Here is a 10,696-nt window from a genome sequence, read left to right on the forward strand (position 1 = left end):
TACTCTGCGAGATGCTCAGACCTAAAGACAAATCAATAAAGGCCAATTAATAAAATGTCTGCCAAATAATTTATGAAAGACCTGCATAAGGGATCATATCAAATCATTATTCTGCACACAAACTTGATAAAAATCATCTCAGAATCAGTCAGTAACTTCTCGCTAGGAACTTGTGCAATAACATGTATCCGACGGGTCAAATTAGATAAGAAACCTTCTCAGTTTCCCCAGAAACATAAGAACATAAAGTGAATGACAGTCAACACACATTTCTGCCCATACAAACAACTGCACCTTACACACCACCGACACCATGCGTTAAAAATGTTACACGTTCAGGAACGCTAAAGGAACGCTAAAGGAACGCTAAAGGAACGCCATTGGGCTCTTCTTGAAAAATCTGACTGTGTGGGGTACAGAGGGAGAGACCCATCCAGGACTTTCACTCTTCACAACTCAACACTGACAACATTCTCTTCACAGGAAAAAACGTAGGGCTTATACACATTCTAATATACATCAACACGCAGCTAACCAACCTCTTCCAAAACCATTATAAGACACCCACAGAAAAAGACGTATAATGTAAACATAAATTTGGATATAAAAATATGGATTAATAATGGTTAATTGGCTTGGTGGTTAATGGACGGCAGCTTTCCTTCAAGTCAGGAGCAGCTACATCGACTACGGAACTGTAGAAAGGTCAATTAGCATATAAGCCATCAGGCTCTCAAGAGAAATGGAATGAAGATTTAGATCATACACTTACTGCAGCTACAAAGAAAGCAAGGAGCATATACAAGTCTTGGGTAAAGTGTGTGCATCTAACGTATATACACAGGTTTTAATATCATGACTGGTTGAGTTTTTGGCAAGTTTTAAGCAAGATGTCTTATATTATAAAGCTAAGGGCGGTCTGTTAGAGTGCCGGTGAAGGCCAGGATTAAGCAGCGTACCACACCCAGTTTTAGGTCATGACACTTACAGACACCGTCGGTTTTGTCTGCAGTCCGAATCCAGGCCACCTGCCTGGTCTCCATGATGACCTGCACTGTCAGACGCTCCACCTTCTGGCGGAAAATCGTCATCACAATCCCCATCTCCAGGTCCCTCTTGATGAGGCTCTTCTTGTACTCCGTCAGCTCCCCCATTTGGCCATACCCTGCCATCTCTAGTGCTGAAAGTAATCAAACAAATCAATTAAACCTCTGAGTGAATATGTCAGACACTGTTCAGAAAGGACAACAAAGTTACTAACGAACTGAACAGAACTGTACACTAGGGCCTTGTATACGTCCTGAGGGGATTGCCTGTTAAGCACTAGTGTTTGGTATTTGCACGTAAAGCCGCGAATTTCTCTTACGGGAATAAAGCATGAGTGATTAGAGCACATGCGCCGTTTGTCTGTGCATCTCCCAGTTACCAGTTTGTCTCAGGCCGCATGCAAACCTTTATTTACATTGCAAATGAACAGGAGCAGGTGGCTTTTCTTCTGGTATTGAGTCCTTCGGCACTAGTGAAGCATTAACTCAGAAATATTTCAATATTCTCACTGCTGGAACCTTTGGTCTCGACCCTGCTCTCACAGGAATGCAATGTTTTAATCAACTGCAAAACCCTACGGCACGAAAAACGAACCAGAAACCGGACCGAACCCAGCCACCTCAGCCAGTGATGGCCACAATTTAGTCACATCATCAAATTATAACATATTATCGTACTTTAACTCGAATTCGGCGGTAGGAAAATGCACCTTTCTCAAAACTTTTTCTTTAACTAGCCTACAAGTTAAATAACACGTTTTAACCTTTAAGATGAATAACAAATTAATGTTGGATTTAGATCTAGGGATTTACGTCAGAATTCATGTTGTGACTGAGTTAAAGTTCCAAGCTGTGTAGAGATAAAGGGTGAAACCGCAAACAACAAATATACTAACTACACACTTGGTACTATTACCCGTTTAATAACGGTTCTCACAACCGGAAAAATGGTAGGCTAGTTTCGTTCAGTTTTAACACACTTTTGTTTTCCTGATCCGAAATTTGGAAAGATATTAGATAAGCAAAAGCACATTCCTTAATGGCAAAAAATTATTTTTTAAAAAATAAATGAGAATTTCAAAGCGAGAACACCACCCAACACCCCCATCCCCGAAAAGCACACGCACATTTTGCAAAAATGCTCGCGATTCTTGAAAGATTATGAAAAACAATAAAGCTTTAAAACTCACCTTAAATTTGAAAAAAATATCTATATATACAACTTATACAAATAGTTCCCAAGCAAAGACCTTCATGTTTTAATTTAAAATGAAAAAAAAATGGTTTATTAACGAACTTTGCCCTGCCACAGAATGGTCAGTTCCTCTATCCGTTTATAGAAGGAAGTAAACTTGCCCAGTAGTAGGATAGGAATAGCTGTAATAAAGAAATACGGAAGTCTTCAATAGTTAACTATGCAAAGTCCTGAAACGTTACGGACACCTCTTCCCCATCCCTTGCTACCCCATGCTGGTCTGATATGCCGAAAGGCTGATATACATAAGTAATGTAAGAGATACATTAATTACTAACTCGACTGAGCAACTGAACTAGTAAAATAAGTATTGTCACCAGGGGGTTTCTATTCATAACGACCCCCTGGTCTCAAGTGACACAGAAATTGAAAGCACCTGCGCAACAAACGGAAGAGCAAGTCTATTATTCTGCGGCTGCATCAGAACATTGCGCGCGACAGTGAACCTCACTCCGTCTCAGTTAACATTTCAGATTTAACTCAATTCCACCCTGGTGGAGATCTGACCCAGTTTCTTACAGGTATGCGTGTGCGCGGCCAAGTATAACGTAGGAAATGTGTGGTTGAGGGGGCAAATATTTTTTTTCCCTCATTTCTGTTCACTTGGTCTTAGGAATGCCACGGGTCATTTTAAAAACTTTTTATGAAAAAGTGTAGTTGATTCTGTAATGTGATTTTGCCGCCAAGTGAATTGTTACGGCCATCTAATTTTATTCCAATCCACCCACGTTATGATAAATAAGTAAACAAATAAACAAATACGATAAAACACAACAGAAAACAGATGGAATTCCACAAAACAGTTAAGAGGATTAAACTGAAACAAAAACAGAAGCAGTTTTGTGGGTCAGATCCCACGAAATGCCCCTGGCCCGGGGTCACAGCCAACCTCTACAAAGAGAGGGCTGTTGAGGAGAGTAAATTCCTCCCATTTATTGTTATAGTACCGCCATGGTATCTGTAGGCATTCACCATCACCACAAATTCCCCTCATAGTGATAGAGGACGGGTCCTTACCAGAACAATGGACGACAAGCACCATTGCTATTGTCCTATCATAAAAAAAAACATACACAATCTATTAAAAGCCTTTTAAAACAATGGCTTCGGTGTCCTTACAAAGCTAAGAAGCCATAAGCCCAAAAAGTTTCTTTTTTTTAGTGGCTACTCAATTCATACGGAAAAACAAGTTCTACGTGGCGGTCAAACCGACAATTTGCCTATATAACATCACCTTCCTGTCCATTTGCATGACATCAACGGGGGAGAAAGAGGCGCCTGTGTGGAAATGATGTGAATAGTTTCGTTGCCCATAGCAGCCCTTCAGAAAGGGTGCTTGGAAACTCTAGCAAGCAGGTCGCAGCCATGCAGAAAACACAAATAGCAACTGCAGAGTTCTACGTTAGCGACTGCATGTCTCCAAATGATTGTCCAATTGCAAAGACGCTTATCTCAGGTAGCCTGTGAGGGAACGTATGATGAGCTCGCCATATCATCCATGTGATCAATTACAAGTAGCGATTTCATAGGCAGATCTCCTGTTGTTATGCATATGGTTGGTGGGCCAATAAAACGCACTTGACTAGGTAAATGGCCTAATTTAAGTGGTTTCATGCTAAATGAGCAGATGCAGTTTACATCAACATTTTGACTATGTTGAAGCCCAGTCCTTGATACTTAGCTAGCGAAGTCAGAGGCAAGGTGTCATGAGTCACCAGGAGTTTTCCGATGCCTGCATCTCAGTGTGGTTTGGTCTCAGAAGTGACTGTTTGTTATCTCTTGTAATGTTTGACCTAGTTTCACAGCAAGCCAGTGAGAGGACTGATCTTCCTCTCATTGCAGTCTTTAACCTGCACTCGCATCCCTGGCTTGCGAGCTTACCTGCCTGGTACGTGTTAATGGAGTGCCCTAATAAGGGTGCAGTAAAAGTACGAGGCGGAAAGGAATCACCGGCTTTATGTGTACCTGGTTCCCACTCGCCGATTGGTCAATGCTTGCACTCTTGTGTTTTTAGCCTTGCTACAACAAACCACAACAAACAGAGGTGAAACAGACACATGCAAGAACCTGCGCGGTGTGATCGGCGCTCCGGCGTGAGAAACGCTCAGGATCGCAACCAGACTCAACCAGACACACTCTGCGGTGTTCCCACAATCACAGGGGCACAATCCTCATTCCTGCCAGTAGCCTGAAATATTTAGAAACAAATAAGCGAGAATTGGTGGCCGAAGGCGTATTGATGGGCTGGATCTATAAGGCCACACGAGCTGTGGCAGGTAAGTCCAGGTCGTCTTTGGAAAAACATGACATCAGTCTAATCCAGGGGTCTTCAGCTCCTGTGCCAGAGAGTTACTGACATTTTACCCAAGAACATACAACATGTATCCCTCTCTGCCATGGCCATGGCCATTGTTATTACAACCAGCTGATTATACAGATACTATTCTATCATCCTTATTGTTTGAGGCATCATATGCTGTTGAAAGCGACACCTGGAACAGCCTCCGTGATGCATACTGTCTCCACACCCAACCCTGATTCAGCGAACCTTACAGAGCCACAATGAAAACCCTAAATAGCTTAAACACCAAAATCCAATATGGTAAACGCCAACCTCTCCTGCCTACCATCCAATATGGTGTCATAGATCAGAACCTGGAGACCACACCTGGATGATCTCGACTGCAATCTCAACGCTACTCTGATCCCTACCCAAGCTCTGCATAGTGAAGGAGAATCATAATTAGACAAAATGTCCATACGTTTGTGCCACCAAGGAGGTGAAGCGGGTCAACATTTGCCCACGAAACAAGTCGACTGTTTTCAGAGGGATATCTAGTTCTTCATCATCTCCCTTTCCATCAACATATAGCTGCCTGCTCTTTTTACATACTCATGCACCTCCCCCATGCCATAACTATGGCATGTCATTTTTATCTACTATGCTCGTCCATTAAGGTGTCTGTGTATGTTTTGACCCCCCCCCCCCCCCCCATGCCCTCTACCTTCCTTCCCACATGTCTGGATGGTGCCTGGGGTGAGCACCAGGACGGTTCAGTCCCAAGGAAAGGTGACATCATGGATGTGACTTATGAACCGTACCATCCTGGGTGCAGTCTTCAATCTGCCACCCTATACAGGCTGGTGTGGAGAACTGACTCACTGATGGACTTTGGCTTGACCTTGACCACAGTTTACACTTCGCTTTCAGTAAGCAAGCCCACTCCTTCTTTTCCAATAACGTTAGCATGCCCGGGGGAGGGGTTGGGCAGCCAGTTGTGTTTTTTTTTCTCCTTACTTGAGAGTTTTTGGTTCCTCTCCTCTGTTGTAATCTGCCTTCCTAATCCCTGTCTTTCGTATTATTCTGTCTTAATGATGTTGTAATGTATGACGCCACACCCATGTAAAGCACATTGGGGGCGACTCTGTTGTAAAAGTCGCCACATAAAAAACAAATAAATTGAGCTGAATTACACCCTTGCCTTCACACATGGAGTGGACACCGGAACCAAGCCTTTCCACAGAGGGTGGGGTCTCTCCAACTCTGGAGTTTCCAGGTTGAAGGCTGAGAGCATCCCAATTAACAGGGAACATTCCCAGAACTTTAGCCAACATTGTGTAAAGGTCTTCTGGCAAAGAATCTTCTTACGGTAGCATTAACAGAAGGATATTTCCACACCCCCCCCCCCAAATAATCAAAACCAGTTAATACAACTCCCCTAATAATCATGTCTCCCCCAAATGGACGGGCACAATGTTCAAACCAAAGTTAGGCTCTTGGCTTCCACATTTTGTATTTAAGAAAAAGTCCTGTCAATGTTAGCACAATAACATTTTAACTTGAACCTCCTTTTAACATAATTAAGTGCGCAGTAAAATGAGTTATTCTATGGTAGCACTATATATATACACTTCAAGCATGTCATCCAGCCTCAAGCCCATGACTTCAGATGTGCAAAGCCACAGTGCTACCCACTGCTCTATATTTGCTCATATATCATCATTCGTAATTGTAGTGGTAAATGTAATAGTGGGTCAATGTTCTGGGAACTTTAGTAAAACTAGACACTTTGAATGTTTCCGTGCTTTTATTGTAACATTTGGGAAATGTTCCTAGAATGAAAAATTGTTTCCTGGGTTGTAGTTAATGTTGCACCTTTGTGGTTGTTGCTTGTTTTAGGAAGCACCTAGCAAACGTAACCAGCCTTCTCAGAGAAAGCGGACGAGGTGCCTGGAAGGGTAACTTCATTTTACTATAGCTGTGACAAACCACATATTGAACAAGTTATGAAAATTGGGTGAATTTGGGGGTTTTGATGACGTGCTGATGACGTTTGAATAAGCAAATATACCTGGGAGTCATTTACCAATGCGAGCGTATGACAGTATTTTCAAGTAGCAATGGGTTACATGGGACATCAATACTCAGAAACACTTCACTCAGGTCTCACTTCACCTTCTGCTTGAGTTCCTGCCTTTGAGAGCAGAAGTTATCAGATCACATTATCGCTGATACACAAACTTGTCATGAGGATCAAGTCGTAAAACCTCACCCCCAACAGACAGTCCAGCAAACATTTTCACATCAGCTGATCACCAGAAAGAGAAATTACTCTGATCATCATGTGGGACCACATGAAGGAGGCCCCACTGCATTTTGTGGGTCCTACATACCGGTAATTACATTTAGCTCAGGGGCTTCGACTTATCCTAAGAGATTATTATGGGCTTTTCTTTCAGCCACCAGACCTCATTGTAATTCGATTTTTCTAATAAAACCCAAGCAAGCAATTGGTTTCAGCTTAAAAGGTCGAGGAAACTGAAGCGGCACCTACTTCCAGACCAGAACATGCTGAACCTTAGAAGCAGTCTGGAGTTTACAGGCATGTAAAGATTTAGATGTGTTGCACACTGTAGAGTACAGTGCTGCTGTGTGTATGATTCTTTTTGGGGTCTGTTGCATCCTCCCTCCTTTGCATGGAGACTAGACTATAGCAAAACCTGATAAATTTGTACCAAAGCTGTCAATCTCAGGTCATTTTCTACAGTCTCTTTGGAGCACAGTCTAAAGCAGGCCAGCTTCCTGTCACTGAGAGATAACTTCCAAAGGCCCTGAAACCACTTTCACATGGTCACTACACACTGTGTATTTTTGGAATAAAAAAATACTTGCATGCTCATGTGCTAAAATGTGGGAGAAGTATCATCTTCTGCATGACCTTTTCCTCCCTAGGTGCTCTCTAGCCCGAGATAGGCCCCTGGTGTCCGACGCACTGCGCCTGCCCTGACGCACTTCTGGCGTCCGGGCTTCCTGGAACCGCAGACGCGGCCCCTCCTGTTCGAGTCAGCAGCCAACGTTGACGGCCACCTCCCTCAACCCACCTCCGTACACACGCGGCACGCTGGCTTTGCGGACGGTGCACGGATGCAGGAAGAGAGTAGTAAGGCATCAAACGTAAATTATATACTATTTAAATTCTCATAAAAATGGCATCAGATAGCGCTGCAGCTGGGAGAAATGTCAGCCTGCTTTTTTTTTATTCTTAACCGAAGCATGCTTCACTAAGAGTACTTATCAGGATTTCCAGCTTCCCCAGGTACACAGGAGTACTGTGGTCAAGTCTCATCCAATCAGAACCATCTAAGGCTCTTCTTCAGTCAATGGAAGAAAAATGGTTTTGATAATATAGTAGCAAGTAAACAGTGATAGCCAAAGGAGATCCAACAGTGTAGACTAATTACCTCACGGTTTCCCTCAAATCACATGCCAGCAAGATTATTCAATGCAGATGAGAGGCCTATAGGGAAAGAGGATTGCCTGAGGTACAAGCTGGATTCAGGGAAGGCCAAACAAAAAAGCCTCCTTATAGTAAATGAAGAAATTTAAATGCAAACAAAGATCCACATGTGCTTTGCTGATAATAAGCAAGCCTTTGATTGTATCAACCATGGCAAACGATGGATTGTTGTCTGGGAAATGGTTGCACCAGAGCATCTCATTGTCCTTTTGAAGACCCTCTACAATGGACAAACAGGCACAGTCAGGAAGGATTATGGGTGGTTGGTGAAGAACTTAGTCAAAGATGCATACTGTCAACATAGCTACAGCTTGTGCAGAGAACGTCGGTTGAGAGATGCTGTAATACGACACCTGTGGATTCAAGATTGGTAGTAGAAACAGAGCAAAGAACCAGTATTGAGAATTGCATAGAATATGGTGCTTTCTGTGACCCTTCGTGGATGTGAAATTTGGCCAATGAGGGGGCAGGACAGGAAGTGTGCTGATGCCTTTGAACTTTGGTGCTGGTGAAGACTTTTAAGAAATCTGTGCAGCACCTGGAACATAAACAGGGTTAATTACTGATCAAATCAAGCATGACCGTGCTGGGTAATTTCTGGGTATATCGCACCCAGAACCCTGGAAAAGAGCAAATTTGAAAGTAAAAAGAAGATAGATAATGATCAGGAAAAGGTGGACAGACTCAGTCATTACAACGATGAAGACGCCGTTGAGAAGCTTGGTGGAAAACACAGAAGACACAGAAGACACAGAAGACAGCACATTTCACAGGCAAAGATCTAAAAAAAAAAATTCTTAAGGTCTTCCGTGGAAACAACTTCATATTCAATACGGTTCTTTTCATGTTCTTTGCTTTCTGTTGGTTGGGGAAGTGGATGTGCTTCATTGACCATGAGAAGAAAAAAAATCACCCTCTACACACATTCAGCCCCCTGGTTAAGTAAGTAAATGTAAATATATATATATATATATATATATATATATATATATATATATATATATATATAGACACACACACACACACACACACACGACATACAAGATTTTGCCATTTGGGCAAGTTAGTAGAACACATTTACAAAAACTCAAATAAAATTATATATATACGCTATATAATAATTATATATACATAATATATTATTAGCCACTGATTTTCTGAAACAGCTTATCCTATTCAGGCTCGTGTGGGTCAAAAGCCTATCCTGGTGGCTAAAGGCGCACGATACAACCCAGGAAGGCTGTATCACACGCCGTTCACACGTTGGGGGAATCTGGTAATGCCAATTAGCCTCAGCATGTTTTTAGACCGTAGGGGGAAAAGCCAGACTACCTGGAGGAAACCCCATGACAGCATAGGAATGAACATGCAAACGACACACACGGAAGCCTAGCGGGGACGTGAACGCTAGTCCCAGAGGTGTGCGGCAACAGCGCTAACCACTGCACCACCATCTTTGTACACTGCATGTCATAACAGCACAGAGCTTAATTGTGAAGTACATCCATATCATTCTTACATACTGCTGATAGAAAAACGAGAGGCAGTGAGGCTGGAATCCCAGGAGGCTCGGGAATTATGGGAAGCACAATAGATTAAACTTTAGATCGCGTGTATGAAATATGTGACCCTCCTACACAAAACCGTACGGAAGTCGCATGGCCGTATTTTTAAAATATTTTTTTGATGATTTTTTTGTGCTCTTTCATTTGATACCATAATCCTAATTTCTAATTTTTGACCCAAGTGTACAGTTTTGTGCTGGAGGGTCACAATTATGAAGGAAGGTAACACGTGATTTCAGCGACACGTGCTGTCTAACTACTGGGGGAGGACGCGCCGCCCGTAATGCACGGAGGGTGGGCGGGGGCGCGCGCGTCAGGAAAGCGCTCCGCGCGCGAGCCGCACGTTCCCCGTCCGCTGATTATCGATGGTCGTCGCGCGAGGAATCGTAGACCTCAGAGCTCGAGGCAGCTTCTAGCGCTCGCGGCGCTTTAAAGTCTTTGCCTCTGCTCGAGAGCAAAAAGAACAAAGCTCTTTGTGTGTGACCCTCCAGCACAAAACTGTACACTTGAGTCAAAAATTAGAAATTAGGGTTATGGTATCAAATGAAATTCCTCAGAAAATATCTAAAAATACGGCCATGCGACTTCCGCACGGTTTTGTGCTGGAGGGTCACATGAGGTTATTTGACAATAACCTAAGAAATTAAATGAAAGGTGGCGATAGGATTGGTGGATGGGGATAGACTGAGAGCCGTGAGGCCAGCAGGAGCAGGGAAAGAGGAGTTGTTCTGACTGCAAAACTGCAAAGCAACAAAGAAAAATGGGAAGGTGAGACATTCGTGAGCATACAGTTAGAAGGGCTGTGACAGGAAGGCGGGGGGCTTTTTCTGTTCACTGAAGCAGATCTGCTTCCTCAAGCAACTGAAACAAAGAACGAGACGGTATTTGTTTTATTATAAAAAAAAAAAAACAACAACATTTTGAACATATTCTACCAGACACGTTTACAGCGCCTACTCTGCACTAAAAGTAAAAACAAAAGAGCTTCTGAAACTATTTTAATCTCTAATTTAGTTTTACTGGTTTGTGGTT

At 42.9% G+C, this 10,696-nt stretch overlaps 1 protein-coding gene across 4 annotated transcripts in view; it reads right to left on the reverse strand.

The window, feature by feature from the left end:
* plcg2 (phospholipase C, gamma 2) overlaps window positions 1-2,738 on the reverse strand; it is a 28,521-nt gene extending 25,783 nt beyond the window's left edge. For 3 of the 4 annotated variants that reach the window (XR_007381996.1, XR_007381995.1, XM_048973138.1), the window contains exons 1-2: window positions 2,237-2,738; window positions 989-1,180 (exon numbers count right to left, since the gene is read on the reverse strand). Coding sequence is in view for 2 of the 4 variants with exons in the window: in XM_048973138.1 (XP_048829095.1) it covers window positions 989-1,172 (184 nt within the window). In the remaining 2 variants the exon portion in view is untranslated. The remainder of the gene's footprint in view (window positions 1-988; window positions 1,181-2,236) is intronic. The other variant, XM_048973137.1, reaches the window with a different exon arrangement.
* Between the last annotated feature and the right edge of the window lie 7,958 nt (window positions 2,739-10,696).

Source organism: Brienomyrus brachyistius, chromosome 13 (assembly GCF_023856365.1).
Source record: "Brienomyrus brachyistius isolate T26 chromosome 13, BBRACH_0.4, whole genome shotgun sequence".
Classification (NCBI taxonomy): domain Eukaryota; kingdom Metazoa; phylum Chordata; class Actinopteri; order Osteoglossiformes; family Mormyridae; genus Brienomyrus; species Brienomyrus brachyistius.